Source organism: Elephantulus edwardii, unplaced genomic scaffold, assembly GCF_000299155.1.
Source record: "Elephantulus edwardii isolate Elephantulus edwardi_28Jun2011 unplaced genomic scaffold, EleEdw1.0 scaffold00513, whole genome shotgun sequence".
Lineage (NCBI taxonomy): Eukaryota > Metazoa > Chordata > Mammalia > Macroscelidea > Macroscelididae > Elephantulus > Elephantulus edwardii.
Genome location: NW_006400263.1, coordinates 266,538 through 284,834, shown reverse-complemented (window position 1 = coordinate 284,834; position 18,297 = coordinate 266,538). Strand labels below are relative to the sequence as shown.

Here is an 18,297-nt window from a genome sequence, read left to right as displayed (position 1 = left end):
CTTCAGATTTTTAGAGGCTGTAAATCATACCAGAAGAGACTGCCCATTTTTCTCTCAGTGGCTGCTAGTGGATTCAAACTGCTGAAAAGCAGCACACCACCATTGAGAACTGAGAACCATGTATTTTAGGGATTGTTCTGTAGTGAAGACTTTCTTTTAACCCAAACCCATTGTTGTTGAGTAATTTCTGACTAAAAAAAAATATATAGTACAGGCAGAGTAAAACTGCCCCATTGGTTTTCTAAGACTGTTTTAAATCTTTCAGGAAGGAAATGATCAGATTTTTTTTTTCTCATGGAGAAGCTGGTGGTTCAAACCACTGATCCTACTGTACTTTAACTCTGGCATCAGGGCTCCTTTCTCTGCCAGATGTTAAAATGAATTGGTAAGGCTACAGTAATTTAAATAGTATTATGCAGATAAAATATTTAATAAGTATTTACAATACAAAATAAACAACTATAAAGGAACAATTGCAACATTGGCATGGCCAAATATGACTTCTATGCCTTTCATAAAGGGGAACTGTCCCCATCAGTGTCATTCATAGTAATATACAAATAGGTATATCATCAGACATACCACCTGACATATTCCTGCACCTGTTCCTACCGATCATTGGGTGCAGTGTTTGTTGTTGACTCACAGACATTACTCACAGTTGTGGGATTTAGTAGGGAAATAAGTTGGGGAGTGGAGGAGGCAAAGAATATCACATGATAGTAGTCCAGTTTTAGTCTAGCAGTCCTAAGTCAGATTAACAGCAAGACACAATTCCTCTATTTATGAAAGACAGCTTCTGCAGTCAGCCAGTGAAAGTCTAGATTCAGTTCAGCAGCACGAATTCAAGAAGCCTCTGGTTTCCTCAGTGGCCAGCAAAACTTAGAGCAGTTACAAATTAGCCTTTCCTTTAGTCATCCAGCAAGCGAAACTTTTAACTATGGCTCAATCTCTGAGGTTCCTCTAGTTACACCTTGACAGAGTCTCTTCATAGCAGTGCAAGAATCTCTTCAGCCTCTTTCTATCTATCACAGTCATTACATTTTCTCACAATGTGGAAAGTGCTTTCTTATATTGGCCCCCAGCTATTGATGATTTGTAAGATCGTTTGTCCACAATTAAGGTAGCTGGAGATCATGCCCCTCCAAAGGGGGCTAACAAAATGGCTAAAAAACCCCAAATTTAAAGGGTTCTGACAACCCGCAGCTGAGAAATAGAACTATACATGTTTGTGAATTGAACCCTGGAATAAGATGACATTACATATTCTCATAGAAAGGAAAATTTAGTTAAAAAACAATTTAGTTGACAATTGTTAATTTGTTTAAAAATTGTAATTTACTTAGGAGTAGAATACTATTTTGGTAAACAGTTTATCAGTGTGCTTAAAAACTGCTAAAGCTGATTAGATATGAAATAATATAACTGGAAGATATTGTACTATTAATTTTGAGAATCTTTTAAATGTTAAAGTTATTTTGATTCTGTAACTCTTATTTTTATTCTATTCAGATCGCGAGACTATTTTAGGTATTAAAATGCTATTTTAAATTAGAATTATACTTTTGAAATTACTAGGATATTTAAGATTCACATAAATTGTTAGTTTTTTAAACTAGGAGAAAGTGAAGTAACAGAAGGTTTTGCATTCTCATTCTTATGTAAAATTTTCCAGTTCCTTTCACCTATGTAGGTCTTCATTGTGTTTTAAGGAGGGTTAGTGTTTTAAAGTGATCTTAATTTAGGCATGTTAATTAAAAACCCTATGCTGTATAACAAAATTATCATGTTATTGTTGTTATGTGCTATCAAGTCATTTGTGACTTATAGCAACCCTATGTGTATCTTTGAACCTGGTCTATCTTGAGCCAAACCTCATTGTCATTGACGCACATACTCCCCATTAGCCCAATCACTGAATCAATCCATCTCATCTAAGGTCTTCTTCCCTTGCACTGTTCCTTCACCTATTTAAGCATGAGGTCCTTCTCCAAGGACTGGTCCCTCTTGCTGGTACCAAGAGTGTTGATTGTGGAGCCAAGCAGGCTGAAGCTGTTCACAATCTCTTCACCATCTATCATGATGCTTCCAGTTGGCCCAGTGGTGGGTATGTCAGACGAAGCTTCAAAATCCTTGTCTCCAAGGAACAGCCTGGCTTCACCCTTTCCAGGACAAACCTGTTTGTTTTCCTAGCAGTCCAGGGTATAGTCAATATTCTTCTTCAGAACCACAACTTAAAGGCATCAGTAATTCATCTGTCATCCTTAGTCATTGACCAGATCTCTAATGCATAGCAGTACTTGCGAAGACCATGGCCTACATCAGGCACACCTTAGTCTCCAGACTTGTAACGTTATTCTTCAGTACTTTGGAGAGGTCATTGACAACAGGTTTTCCCAGTTCAGTTCATCTTTGATTTCCTGATTGCTAGTACCAAGAGTGTTGATTGTGGAGCCAAGCAGGCTGAAGCTGTTAACAGTCTCAATCTCTTCACCGTCTATCATGATGCTTCCAGTTGACCCAGTGGTGAGAATCTTTGTTTTCTTGATGTTGAGCTTCAATCCATAGTGAAGGCTGCAGTCCTTGACCTTCTGCAGCAAAGCCTTCAGGTCCTACTATTTTGGCAAGCAAGGTTGTTTCATCTGCATACTCCAGGTTGTTTATGAGTCTTCCTCTAATCCTAATGCCACTTACCTCCTTGTAAAGCCCAGCCTCCTGGGTGATCTGTTCCACATATAGATGGAAAAAATATGGAGATAGAATGCATTCCTGGTGTACGCTTCTCCTGATTTTGAATGATTCAGTGTTTCCTTGCTCTTTCTGTTGACTGCCTTCTGGTCCAAGTATAGATTTCACATAAACACAATCAAGTGATCTGTGATTCCCATTCTTCTAACAGCCACAGTTTATTGTGATCCACGCAGTCAAATACCTTTGTATAGTCAATGAAACACAGACATTGCTCTGGTACTCTCTACTTTCAGCCAAGATCCATCTAACATTGGCTGTCATAATAGCCCTGGTATCATGAACTCTTCTAAGCCCAGCCTGCATACCTGGCAGTTCTCTGTTAATATACTGTTCCAGGTCATTTTTCGATAATTTTCAGAAGGATCTTGCTTGCATGTGATATTAGTAATATTGTTCAGTAATTTCCATGTTCTGTCAGATCTCTTTTTTTTAGAGTGGGAACAAATATGAATCTCTTCATCAGTTGGCCTGGTGGTTGTCCTCCATATTTCTTGACACAACTTGGTGAGCACAGCCAGGGCAGCATCTGTTTGTTGAAATGTGTCAGTTGGTATGCCATCAATTCCAGGGGCCTTTTTTGCCAATTCCTTCAGGGCAGCTTGAACTTCTTCCTTCATCATCACAGGCTCTTGATCATATGTTATTTGATGAAATTCTTCTGTGTCAGCCAATTCTTTTCGGTACAGTAACTCTGTATACTCCTTCCATCTTCTTTTGATGTTTCCTGGGTCATTCAACATCCTGCCCACAGCATCCTTAAGTATTACAACTTGAGGTTTGAATTTTTCTTCAGTTCCTTCAGCTTAAGAAATGCTGAGCAAGTTCATCCCTTTTGTTTTCCAACTTTAGCTCTTTGCATATTTTGCTATAATACTTTGTCTTCCGGTGCTGCCTTTTGAAATCTTTTGTTCAGCTTCTTAACATCTTGTTTTCTTCTCTTGCTTTGGCTTCTCAGCACTCTAGAGCAATATTCAGTCTCTTGGGATATCCATTTTGTCCTTTTCTTCTTTTGCCTTTTAATAATCTTTGGCATTCTTCATGGATGATCTTCCTGATATCCTCCACAGCTCTTCTGGTCTTTGCTCATTGGTATTCAAACCCTCAAAACTGTTCCTGAGATGGTCATTAAATTCAGGAGGGGTAGTCTTAATGTCAGACTTCAATCTTGTGGATGTGCTTTGATTTTCTTTAGCTTCAGTTTGAACTTGTATACAAGTAGTTGATAATCTGATGCACATCAGCACCTGGCTTCGTTTACATAGTAGATATTGAGCTTTTTCAATTATTTTCCCCACGTATGTAATTAATCTGATTCTGGTGTAGGCTGTCAGATAAAGTTCTTGTGTATAGTCACCATTTTTGTTTCTTATAAAAAGTATTTGCAATTAATAAGTTATTTATTGTACAGAACTCTTATCATTCTGTCTTCAGCCTCATTTCTGTCACCAAGTCCATGTTTTTGCAGCTACCGGTCCTTCTTTTCTGTTCTCAACTATTGCATTCAAGTCACCTATTATTACTAATGTGTCTTGGTTGGTAGAAGTCATTTATTTCCTCCTCTTTGGCTCTGGTTGTTGGTGAGTAAATTTGAATGATAGTTGTATTAATGGGTTTTTCTTGCATTTTATAGATACTAGTACCAAGTATATTTTCCTTGTGATGACCATTACTACAATTTTCAATATTATATTAATTTGATTGAAATGAAGAATTCTCACCAAAATTATATTGTCAGTAATTTTATCTTAGTTAAAAAGAATAAATATTTTGTAAATAATTCTGTGTACAGCTGATTTTAGGGAGATCTGGTGGCCTAGCGGTAAGAACTTGCACTGCATTCGTGAAGGAAGGCTGTTCAAGTCTACCAGCTGCTCTGTGAGAAAAAGATGGTAGTCTCCTACTGTACAATTGACTGCCTTTGAAAACTCACCAGAGGGTCAGCTATGGTTTGATTCCCACCCAGCAGTAAAAAACAACAAGCTGACTATAGCCTTTTTAATATCCATAGTACCCTTAAAATATTTTTCCTAATATTTTTCAGTTTTCCAGAAAGTAATTCATGTGTTTTGTGTAATCGGTACAGTTAGCGACCTTATAGCCGTATTAAAATAACAGAGTGCTCTGTTATAAATAATTTTTCATATGTTTGTATCTATCATAATAGGAAATTGTCCTGTCAGAGTGTTCTTGTGATTCCCCCTCCTCTTTCACTTCCTGGGCCTGCAGGTTTTTTTTTTCACATGTACCTTTCAGTTGGAACTGTGTCATAGCTGATCCTCCAGCAGGTGTGGGTTTTCAGAAGCTACGCATCTTTCTCCCTCTGAGCAACTGATGGATTTTAACCATGTGCCTCTGGCTTGGTAGCACAAATCCTTATAACTACACCTCCTGACTTCCCTTTACTTTACATAGAAATGTATGAAAAAGACCAAAACAAAACCATAAAAACACAACAAAATAAAATCTTATTGTAAGAGACTTTATTCTTAACTTTGTAATTTGAAAGAATATAATTCAATACAGATAATTGAATTGTACTATTGCTGTAAGACTTGTTGGTTATCCTTTTCAGTCTGCTATTACAGAATTTTTCTGAAGAATGACATGACGTTCGCTGACCTTTGTTGTGTTAGATACATAAAACATCTACAGAAAGGAGAACAGCTGTGTGTAGTACCTGGAGGCTTAATAAACCTTCATTTGATGGGTAGTTATCTTTTTTGCTAAAATGTATAAAAGAATGATGTATATGATGATATACACAAGATATTTGGTATGTACAGAATACATAAAATTTTAATATTCCCTTTGGCCTTGTTTGAAAATGAAACCTTTTTAATATTTTACATTTTAATTTATGTTTAAAGTTATGTTTCAGCATTTCTATATTTTCTTTTATTTTTACTGTTGTTGCTATGTGGTGTTGAGTTGGAAGCCACACATAGCTCGCAGTATATCACAGAGGACTTGATTGCCTATCTTTCTTCTCCAGAGCAACTGGTAAATTTGAACTGCATACCATTGTGTTGGCAACAACCATTAATCCATGGATGCTGGAGGGAATCATAAAATAAAGGACAGTTTCATTTACTTAATACTATTCAGTTATCATGATGGCATTGTTATTTGAAAAAAATGACATAAAAATAGACTATATTGGAGTGCCTAACTTTTTGTAAAAATGGGAGTGTAGTTCATCAATAACTTGAAGGGATTCAACATATTACATCAAACTAGGTTTAGAGCTTTGGTGCTATGAGTAATTATGCAGTTAAACATTTAAAGTCATTTAGATTTACTTAACATATAACTGTACTGTGAACTAAATATATTGGAAAAAATTCTGTCTTTCAAAATTCATGTTGTTATTGGGGACCATCAAGCCAGTTTCAACACTTAGGATCCCATGTGACAGTGTAGAACTTCTTCATAAAATTTTCTTGACTCTTATCTTTGCTAAAACAGATGGCCAAGTCTTTTTCTCCTTTCTCTTCTGTGCAAACCTTGTGTGGGTTCAAACCACCAGCTATTTTATTGGCAGATGAGCACTTAGCCATTGTGTTATCTGAGTACCATTCAGTTTCATATAAATCACTTTAATTATATAGTTGGAATTACCCAGAGAGTTTTACAAATAATGAAAATGGTATTATTCTCTACAACCCTAAAAGGTTCTAGAATTACTGAAGGCATTAACAATGTGAGTTGGCATTTAGTGGATGTTTGTTTGTCATTAAGTTTGTTAGACAGTCCTTTTTGATGAAATGATGCATTCTTTTAATAATGAAACACAAAATGTATGCAGCTCTGTTAGGAGTGAGCTGATGATAAGGGGGTCTAGATTTATAAAACTTAAAAGAGGAAAAGTCTAATATTTACCATATTTCTCATTTCCTGTTTCTGTTGACATCATGTGTACTTCTTTGCTTAAACCCTCAAATATATTTTGGTGATCTTTGGGGGGAAGGGAAGTCACTACAGCCTATTTTAAGTATGTTTTACATATAAAGTATTAAAGCTTTGTAAGAAAATAGAAACTAAAACGCTCTCATCATTTATTCAGACTTCTAGATCTTCATATGTGACTTTGAAAAGCTCTTCTGAATAAGTTATGTATTTTAATATAAGGTTCACTAGCATTATGAATTTGTTTTATGTACTATTCTCTGTTTTTCTTTTGAGTAAGTACCTTACTTAATTTTTTTACTTTGCTTGCTAATCATGTTTAATCTAACCTGAAACACATGGAGCAGCTAAAATAATTTTTGGAAGACCAAACTTTTCTCTACACGTTTTCTATACTTGCTACATAATGGACAGGAAAATAAGTAATTTTTTTTTTAAATCAGAAGTCGTAAGCTCAAATTAGAGTAGTTATCTAGGCTGAAGTAAATTCTTTCCACTAACATGCAAGACCCTTGCAAGAGAAACAGTTGACTAAGTTCTTATCTGTTAAAGGAGATTTACTTTCGACTTTTTAAAAAATTTATTTAGAAAACTCTAGCTTTCTTGATATTACTACTTTTCAGTTTAAAGAAAATAATTTAGCTATTTTTAAGATATTACAAAGCTTAGAACAGGAATATTTTGTTATTTGTATCCATTATAGGGTAATGTTTTGGTTAATGATATGTTAATCTTAGAACAAAAAATACTATATTCTTGAAATTCTTCTGTTATTCATGTTTCTAGTTGGCACACTAAAAATTAATAAAGAGTTCAGAATTTAAAAGTGTTTTGCTATCGATTGTAATTAAGGTAGTTGTGTGGAAAAGATTACTTAGCATTGAGAGTCATACCTTTTTTCCTAACGGCCTACCTATCAGTGGGTTTTCAGAGACTGTAAATTGCACAAGAGGAGTTTGCCGGTCTTTCTTCCTTACAGGTCCTGGTGTATTTGAACTGCTTGCCTTTGAATTGGCAGCACAGCTCTTTACTCAATTTACAGGAGCTTTTTTGTTTTTGTTTTTGTTTTTAATATCATTAATCTTGTGTTAGATCCTTAAAAAAGATTATGGGCGAGCTCTGGTGGCCTAGTGGCAAGAAGCTGCACTGCAATCCCAGAGGTGCGTGGTTTGAATCCACCAGAAGAAGGAGGAACAATCTCCTCCTGTACCAGTCAGGTCTGATTTGACACACAGTTGATTTTGTACACACACACACACACACACACACACACAATAATAGAATAAAATTTAAAAAAAAGTTAGGGAGCTCTGGTGTGAAACCTGTACTTGGACCAAGAGGCAGTCGTCAGAACAGAGCAAGGAGACACTACATGGGTCAAAATCAAGAAGGGGGTCTGTCAGGGATGTATTCTGTCTCCATACCTTTTCAGTCTGTATGCAGAACAGATCATCTGAGACGCTGGGCTGTACGAGGAGAAATATGGCATCAGGATTGGTGGAAGAGTCATCAACAACCTGGGTTATGCAGATGGCACAACCCTGCTTGCTGAAACTGAGGAGGACCTGAAGCGCTTGCTGCAGAAGGTCAAGGACTGCAGCCTCCTATATGGACTGAAGCTCAACATCAAGGAAACAAAGATTCTCACCACTGGGCCACTTGGCAGCATCAGTATGGATGGTTAAGAGATTGAGACAGTTAACAGTTTTAGTTTGCTTGGCTCCATAATCAACACTCTTGTTAACAGCAGCCAGGAAATCAAGAGACGAATTGCATTGGGAAAGTCAGCTGTGAGGGACCTCTTAAGAGTACTGAAGAGCAACGACGTCAGGCTGGAGACTATGGTGTGCCTGATCCAGGCTATAGTCTTCCCAATTATGTGCTATGCATCAGAAAGTTGGACAGTGAATTGATAGAAAGGGTTGATAGAAAGAGAATTGATGCCTTTGAGCTGTGGTGCTGGAGAAGAGTGTTGAATATACCAGAAACTGATAGAAAAACAAACAGTTTTGTCCTGGAGAAGGTGAAGCTGGAATGCTCCTTGGAGTCAAGGATTCTGAAGCTTTGTCTGACTTACTTTGGGCATGTTGCAAGGAGGGACTGGTCCTTGGAGAGGGACATCATGTTTTGCAGAGTGGAGGGGCGGTGAAGGAGAGGAAGACTTTCGATGAGATGGATTGATTATGTGACTGGAGTGGTGGGAATAAGTGCGTTTGAGATGGCTAGGTTGGCATAGGATAGAACAGCGTTTAAAACTCTTATACATAGGGTCGCTATGAGTCGCAAATGACTCCATGGCACATAACAACAACAACAAAAAGATTATGAAGTCATAACATAATGGCAGCCCTCAAATAGTCCTCAGACTATTGAGGAAAATCAAACCAATGCATAGATCTTTACAGTTTTATACAATAAATGCTGTGTGAGGGGTACTTTGCACCCTACATCGATAACTAAATTGCCTGTCTTAATAGTAGAAGGATCTTGAGGTAGGTTTGTGATTGAGGTAACTTGTCAGTTGAGTCTAGAGGACATTAGAATTTCTTCGGCTGGAATTAAAGGAACACGAATGCCATGTGTAAAAATCTATACAACGCCTGATATGGCGTAAGAACTCTTACAGGCTGACCCTTCAAAGAAAGCTGCATGCTGATAGCAGCTGAAACTTTATGCTTGGGTTTATTTTCTTTTTTTCCTAGAAATCCTTTTTATTTCTACCTTTACCCAAGCAATTTAATAGTAATTCATTGACTATTGGAAGGACTTAATAAAACAAAGACATTTTAAGGTGATTCTGTCATTTACTGAGTTACCAAATATTTACAGAGTTGCTGCACCAGGCATTTTGCCAGATGTTTTCCTTTTAAAATTTCTTTACTAATTAGAAAAGTTGCTGCTCAGTTTCACATTTAAGAATAAAGGGAGAATGGTGACTAATTTTAGAAAACATAATACATGAGAATGGTTGTATAAAACACAATGAAGAATAGTGTGTAGCACAATGTTTACAAATGTTGTAAGCAAACCAATAAACTAAAAAGAAGAAGAAAGGAATCAGACCACTGTGGTGTAATAACATGGTGGAGAATTAATTGTAGGGTATCTATAAACTCTGGATGCCAGTATAAGGTAGAGATATGAAATTGATTCTTTCAAGTCAAATGTTCTTTTGAAATTGGAGGTAAAACCAAAATTCTTAACTCCCCAGCCCTGTTCTCTTCATTAATCACAGTGACTTCTGTTTAATACTAGAAGAAGGATTATTCTAAGGAGCGCACACATTTCTTTTGCAGACTTGACATTGATGTGCTGGATTTTAAATGTTTATTTTGCAAAAAACCAAGATAGATTTATCCAAAGCGTTCTAAGAATTCCATCCTGAAGTAGTATGTATTAACAGAAGTAGTGTTTGAAAGCTGTACTTTACACAATCTCTGTTAATAATCATAGTTCCTAATACTCTTCTGCTGATTTTTTTCTTTTCTTTTTTTTTTTTTTTTTTTAACAGACCTGTTCATGGTAAACCAGAAAGACCTTCAATAACATATGCAACTTATCGGGGTCCCATGCGTATAAAGAAATATTTAAAGAAACAGACAGCACTAGATCCCGTGAATCACTTGGATGGGGAAAATGAAAGCTCTGACTCCAGTATAAACACACATGTTGGCCTTGGAAGTGTGCGGATGGCTCCACCATTATCATCAGCTAACAAAGATGCTTCTATGAAAGGACATTTACTTGGAAGCCCCTTAGAAGACTCTGATTGTAGCAAAATAAATATCAGCATTGAAAAGCATCTGACAAACATCTCAGAACAGCACAACATTGCTTCCACTAAGGATGTTTTAAATAAAAGTGAACTCTGGGGACCTGAGAGAAGTAGGTCATCTCCTTCCCTGACTGACTCCAATTCTGTTGTTGGAGAAAATGACTCACACAGGCATTTAAGTTGTGGACCAGTTTCTCAGACTGACAGAAATTTGGTATGTTCAGCTTTGTTTACAGGAAGTAACAGCAGTGGAGGCCCTTGCAGTCCAGATTTTCAGAGAACTACAGCAAAGAATGTAATGAAAGAGGACAGTTCTGTGAGTTGTGATAGGATATTGGTACAACGAGGAGGGCCTGTTGAACCTCAGAGCCTTGCTACCTCTGACCTCTCTTATGGTAAAACTGAAGGGAGTGGCGCTATCACACAGCAAAGTACAAACTTGCCAAGTCCTAAGAAATCAATTAGGCATGAAGATCTGCGGTTGCCAGAGAGTAAAGATTCTGACACACAACCTGTAGATAACTCATCCAAATCGCCTGCCAATCATACCAGCACCACTGCTCTCCAGAAACATGTTGTGACAGACACAGAATGTGTAGGTGGAAGGAACAAACCTACTGCCCAGAACTCACAAATAAACAAAGCTGTTAGAGAAATCAAACAAGAAACAGAAAGCTCCTCAGCTCATGAACTCACAACATCAAGTGGTATAAAAGCTCCAAAAAGTCGAAATGAACCATTACCCAAAGACCCTGAGGAATCGAGTACAACAGAACCAAAAAAGCTTGATTTTAGACTACACAGTAAAATTCCTCAAACTGTTAAAATAGATAAAACAGACTCTGCCTTGTTAAAACATTTCAGTGACTCAGCAGTTGCTGTATGCGTAGAAAAGAAAGTAACACCTGAAATGAATTTTGAAGTTAACAGAAATCACATTGCAGAATCTCCTCTTGAAACTGAGAGTTGTCAACAAGCCAAAGAATCATTGGATGCTGAAAAATTGCTTGCCCTTGACTGTGAACAAGTAAATTTCAATCCTTCACCTCCTACCTGTGATTCTGGAGTTGGCACGCTAAGCAAGCTGGAGAGGCTTATTTTAAAGGATGAAAGTTCTTCTATGCCCATTGAAACTGGGAGTATAACCACTGCCAGTATTTCTTATCAGTGTCAGCAAGAAAATGGGGCAAATCAGGTTGAAGCTGCAGATGTGAAACGTTCTCCTCCTTTCTTCCACCTGGAACAGGTCTCATGTTCTGATTCCAAGGACATTTTCTCTGATTTCCAAGAATTCCAGGTGCCATTGGGTCCTGAAAGCTGCCATGCCCATTTAATTGGACTACACAGCTTGAACTCTGAGTCTGGAAGCCTCTCTGAGGACTACAATTCATTGTCACTCCAAGAACCTTTTAATAAAGCAAAACTAAATCCTTCAAACTCTAAAGTAAATAACAACACTGTAGACAAATCCAATTCTCTTTCCTTGGAATCCAGAACTGATGGCATTGCTGAAATAACAACGAAAGCTGAAGTTGGTGGCCATAATACTGTTCCTTTTGAATCGTGTTCTGAAAGAAGAAAACCCACAACCCTATCCAAGATTTCTCTTTCTCAAACAGAGCCCAGAATTCTTTTTCAGAATAAAAGTTCATCTGAAATTTCAGATGTGCCAGCAAAGCCTACTTTATCAGAATTAACTAAGCTAAACAAAAGTTTTCAGTCCATGGACCATGACATGAAAGGGAAATATTCTGATTTTGGCCAGGAAGAGAATTACCAAATCGAGGTTTCTACTTATGTTTCTCAGTGTCAAGATGTGCAGGAGACAGAGGTGAAAGCTTTAGGTGATCCTCCTGCTCCGCTTTTACTTCCTGTTCAAGCTGAAAAGGCCACTAGGCAAATGGCACAGAATTATAACACTAACCTGCCAATGATTTGTGACCTTTCAGAGGTTCATGGGGTCAAAAATGCTTCTGGACCTTCAGAAATGGCAGACCTCAGCTTAACTAGTAATTCCTCAGAATCCCAGAAACCTGATGGCACAAAAGTAGATCCACTTTTTCTGTATTCTGATGTCAGTTTGGGAAAAAATACCTTTATATGCGAAGATTCAAGTTTTCTTAATGTCTCTATTCTGCAGAGATCAGAAGACAAAGCTTCATCCCACACAAAGAAAGACAAGCCTCACTTTCTTTGTGAGTGTGTTGATAATGTGCCAACTTCCTCTAGTAACTCTGAGGAAGTTAGCATGGTTATAAATTCACATCATCTAAAAGATAATGTTGAGTCTAAAAAAGTTACCAAAGATCTCACACATGAAGGCACCCCCTTACCTAACCTACTATCCCCTAATACCGCTTATTTGGAATTGATAACACCTATCCTAACAGGAACAGAGGTGATGCCACTTCAGGACCATTTTGGGATTCATGGTGGGAAGGTACCTCTTGATTTCCCTACTGCTGTTCAGTTTGACAATCTCAGGGAAGCAGATGCTGGAACAGTTGCTGGGGCTCCAGTGTCAGTTAACAGCTCAAGACAGCAGTGTTCTGAAGCATCTGCTGAGCACATAGAAGCAAGGAGAAGAGTACATGACCAACTTTTGGACCCTCAAAGTGGTTTACTTCAAAAAGCTGATAAGTTAATTGATGTGATTTTTAACTCTGCCAGAGAAGAACTGACGTCTAGACCCACAGTTGGTATCTACCAAAACCAAATAGCCAGAGACAGTGTTATGAATCCAGGTACCCTGAAAGAAGACACCCCTGAAACAGACCCTTCAGAAGAAGGTACACAAGCAGGGATCCAACTGCCAGGTCCTTCAAAAGAGCAGCACCTAGAAAGCATGTCGGAAAGCTACAGAGACGAAAAGGCCAGCCTTTTACCTGCAGTTGGTGAGAAGAGTCTTTCTGATTCTGATGGAATGGATATATCTTATTTGTTAGAAGAGCAAGCTAGGGAGTTAGTCAATGAGATTATTTATTCAGCCCAAGAAAACCTGACAAGTAATTCTTTTGAAGATACTGAGGACACTTGGGATTCTGAACTTCAGACTAATACATCAAAACTTCTGAACAGAGATAGTGTTAAGCCATATGATAGAGTTAGGGACTTCCTAGTAGCAGAGCAGACAGTAAGCCAACGTGCATGTGAAATTAATGAAAAGAAAACCTTAAGTAGATTCTGCCATGTTAGTAATGTAGTTAGTGACAGAAAGTCAATTAAAGGAAGAGAAATTGTTCTCTACCAAAAATCCCCATTTTCTGAGAAAAGAGTGGGGTGCTCTGATAGAGTGAACTTGCAAGAATCAGATACTGCTTTGCTAGCTGAAGAAATACCCCCTGAAGAATTAGATGATGAGGTACAAACACATTCACATTTCAAAGAGAACCATGAAGAGAGAATTGAAGCCGTGTGTGTGGATAAAAAAACTGAGGCAGACACAAGAACTCTTGTATTAAATGTCGCATTACCTCCATTTGTGAGTGATGATAGCCATCTACCTGGCACATCCAAAAGCAGCTTGTCTGATAGTCTTGTATGTGTGCCTGAAAGAAGCTTAGCAGGACACAGTGGGAAAAGCACACCCCTTTCACTGTCCGAAGTAGGAAAAGCACACAAAAAGGATGCTGAAGTAAATATAGGAAAACTCAAACCTCCCATGCTCGAAATAGAGAAGGTAAGCAAAAAAGATGCTGAGTTAAATATGAAAATATTTGAGGCAGCCCTTCCCATGTTGGGAGTGGGAAAAACACAGAAGAAAGGTGCTGAGTTGGGTAGCACTAAAAATGAACCAAGAGCTGACATTTTTAACATGGGGGAAGTGTGCCAAATGGATGCTGAAAAGTACATTGAAAATGTTGAGGACTTGCCTGTTGTTACTTGTAAGATGAAGGACATTGACGGGGATGTTGGCAGAATGGAAGTGATGACTGTTACATCTGAGGGGAAAAATTCTTACCAAAAAGCTGCTGAGAAAATTACTGTGAAAACTGATGGGATGCCTCCTACATTAGAGATAGAAAATATTTGCCAAAAGGATGCTGAAGGAGATATTGCAAAGATTGAGTCGATACCTGCCCCATTAGAAATGGAAATTATTTACCAAAAACATGCAGAAGGAGATACTGGCAAGACTGAAGTGGCACCTGCTGTTATGTCAGAAGCGGAAAATCTCTACCCAAAGGAGTCTGAGTGGATTACTGAAAATACTGAAGTGATACCTGTTCCTTTAGAAAAGGAAAACCCTTGCCAAAAGGATTTAATTGGGGGTGTTGACAGGACTGGCATGACATCAGTTATGTCAGAAGCAGAAAATACCTACCACAAAGAGTCTGAAAGGATTCCTGAAAACTCTGAAGTATTACCTCCTTCTTTAGAACTAGAAAATACTGGCCAAAAGGATGCTGATGGGAGTATTGACAAGACTGAAGTGGAACCGGTTATTTCAGAAGTGAAAAGTGTCTACACAAGAGACTCTGAGAGGATTACTGAGAACACTGAAGTTATACCTGTTCCTTTAGAAATGGAAACTATTTGCCAAAAGGGTGCTGAAGGAACTATTTTAAAGACTGAGGCAAGACCTCTTATGTTAGAGATGGGAGGTATTTACTCACTGGATGCCAGTGGAGATACTGGCAAAGCTGAGGTGATGCCTGTTATGTTAGAAATGGAAGATACTTTCCAAAAGGATTCTGAAGAGGTGGTTAAGGATACTGAAATAGTATCTTCTCTGTTAGACATCAGAGAATCATCTAACAGGACAACGCCTGACTCTGCCATTTCAGCAATGGGAAACGTGTGCAAAGGGAGTATTAAAGAGACTGTTGGGACAATTGTGCCTATCATCCCTGTGGTTGAAATGGAAAGAATATCCTCAAAAGATTCTGATGGGAGTAACGAACATAAGGCTTTATCTACTATGTTAGACATTGAGAAACCATCTGAAACAGCTGTGGAGTTGGCCATTACACAAGCAGAGGCCATTCTTCTTCCAGAGTTTGAGGCCAAAACAGTACCCCAAGTGTATGCTGAAGCGATTGTTGGAGAAGTGGAGGAAGAGAGCACTGAAATAAAGGAAAGCTTATTAGTAGGTGGCAGTCGATACATACCACATTTCAAAGGCTATGAATCGCCTACGTTAAGTAAGGATTATGAAGGCTATCCATCCTTAGCAGCATCTGATTTTCAATCTGAGGATTCCATAATAAATCTAGACAGAAAAATGTCTCTTACTGCAGTGTGTAACAAAAACAGAGGGCTGGAATATAGCAGTGAAAAGAGACACTCTAACTTAGCCGTTGTTTCTCAGGATGAGCAAGAAAATCCTTCTTTCACTATATTATATGAAGAGCCCCTTCAAGGTGAGGACAAGTTTGCTGCTGCTGAGATTAGAAAAACACGGTCTCTCCTGTATCCTGATCCTTCTGCCGACAGCATGCCTGTTGTGGCATGTGAAAGATCTGAGAGTAGAACTGACCTTGTCCATCGTTTTGAAAGAGATACTAAAGTAGGGGAAACCTTTGATAGTGATAGTTCAGAAATGTTTCTGTCTGTGGAAGCCAAGCGATACAAAATTTATCCCTTGGCTTTATCTCCCATCTATGAAGATGACAGCTCTCAGGAGGACATTCTATCCAGTGAGGTCTCACCTGGTCACCATGGCTCACGAAAACCAAGAGAGGGTACAAACCAGGCCTCTTCTGTTTTATCACTTCTCCAGTCAGTATCAGAGCGTTTAAAGATGAATTTTGAGGAAGATGAACAGGAGACAGCAGGGGAAGAAGAGGAAGAAAAGGAGGAACAATTACATAAAGGAAGTCTCACATCTCAAAAGAGAGAACATGTTACCTTCCAGATGCCAGATTCTCCAGTTGCATTTTCCCCTGAAGATGACCAAGAAATGACTGAAATGCCTAAGAATCCACCTGCAGTGCCAACTGAGCTTACAACCTGCAATCTACAAATTGGTCTGTGGCCAGAAAAGGTCCCAGTGCTACAAAAATCAGACCTTACTTCTAAACTACACTCATCTTTAAAGAGTGTATATCATCAATATTTGAAGACGTCTAAAACCCATTCCTCAGAAAGAGGAGTCAGAGTTGGTGGGCTTATTCACGAACCAGCGTCAAAAAGTCTTCAAGACAGCTCGGCCAGATTAAATTTATTCACAGAGGTAAGTTAGTTTGACTATTCACCAGTTAGTGAGTAGAGCTTTGACTCATGAAAGGATCTAAAACCTTATTAAGAAAATGTGAGGTTGTATAAACTTTATCTTGAAAAATAGCATTCTTCAGTATTTTAAATGTATCATACAGCTTATTATTTCAGCTAAACTGTGACATTAAGGGGGTAAATTGTTAAGTTCAGTTTAAGGGATTAATTAAAGAGAAGTAACTTATTTAGTCTACTGATACTTAGTTTTTGAACTAAATAAAATTATGATGGTTACTTCTCATTTGGCTTTGTACCTCTTGTAAAAATATTTCTGTTGGGTGAAATTAAATATTGATGGCAATCTTTCACTTGAGTTGTTCCTATTCTTTACATATAGCAGGGCCATAAAGAGTCTTAATTTACAGGCGGGGGGAATAAGCTGGAAATAATAGGAACATTCAGTAGTTTTCCCCCTTCAATTTAGAAATACTTAAAAATCTAATGTAGAAAATGCATTGTGTATGAGATTTTCCTTTATAACATTCCCAAGATCATGGAACTTTCTCTGGATTCCCAAGAGCCGTAATTTTTATTTTAAAAAGCCTCAGTGATAAAGAATAATACTTAAGGACTAATTATTTGCAAAGGAAAGTCATTTTAAACGAAATGATGGGATTTGAGAAGTTTCTTTAATAATTCAGTAACTGCCCCACCCCAAGTCATAGAGTTCATCCAGCTCATAGTGATTCCCTAAGACACAGTGGACCTGCCCTGTAGGCTTTCCACTTGACAGGCTTTAACACATGACGAGCAGATTGTCACATTTTGTTCATAGAGCGGCTTATGTACTTGGACAGCTGATCTTCTGGTTGGACACCAATCTCTTTAAGCGCTATACCACCAGAACCCCTCAGTGAATTTCAGTTGCCTACTAAGTCAAATGGAATCTCTTCAGTCTGTATTACCATTCCTTTTAAGTTCTATTTTTTTCAACTCTTTCACCTTGCACTTCCTACATACCCTGTTCATTCCACCATACTTGTTCTCAGAATGATTCTTTCTGGAATTTTTTTGCCTGCCACACTTTTTACCTTATTAAAATACTGTTTTTAAGAACCTCTCAGTAACTGCTTTTTAGGGAAGTCTATTCTGAATCTCTGTGAGCTATCTCATTCTGTTAATGCAGACACCATTTCCTTTGCCTCTCTCTTACCTGGAATTTTCTATTGTATTTGCTTGGAGTTTTATATTAGTTCTCCATTTAGAAGAGTTCTTTGAGTATGATATGTATGTTTCCACTTTCTGAGCTCTAAGCTCATTGAGAGCAGAAACAACATGTTATCCCCCCCCCACACACACACACACAACCTTTGTAGCATCTAGAGAAGCAACTAGTACCAAAATTAGGTGCTAAACTGGGTTTGTGTCTGCTAAGAGAGTGTGCTATATGTCTTTTCACTGCTGATTGCTAAGGTTTACTTCTACTTTTATAATTCCAGAATGTTGACAAGCAGACTCTGAGGTGTATCCCACGACCTGGGAAGGTAAGCAAACATTTCTGAGGTAGACAGAGAAAATATGAAAAGTGGTTGCTTGGGGAATTTATGAGAAACAAGCTTAACTGGCTTAGATAAGGAAAATTTTACTTAAGAATTTAGCATCTAAAGTAATAATTTGCATTCATATATTTAGAATATTTCATTTTCTAT

At 37.9% G+C, this 18,297-nt stretch overlaps 1 protein-coding gene across 1 annotated transcript in view; it reads left to right on the top strand.

Annotated features, from left to right (window-relative positions):
• Positions 1–18,297, top strand: part of LOC102855222 — a 196,698-nt gene that overhangs the window by 85,801 nt on the left and 92,600 nt on the right. The window contains exons 4-7 of the mRNA XM_006903124.1: positions 10,169–14,399; positions 14,472–14,847; positions 15,064–16,607; positions 18,088–18,132. Coding sequence (XP_006903186.1) covers positions 10,169–14,399; positions 14,472–14,847; positions 15,064–16,607; positions 18,088–18,132 — 6,196 coding nt within the window. The remainder of the gene's footprint in view (positions 1–10,168; positions 14,400–14,471; positions 14,848–15,063; positions 16,608–18,087; positions 18,133–18,297) is intronic.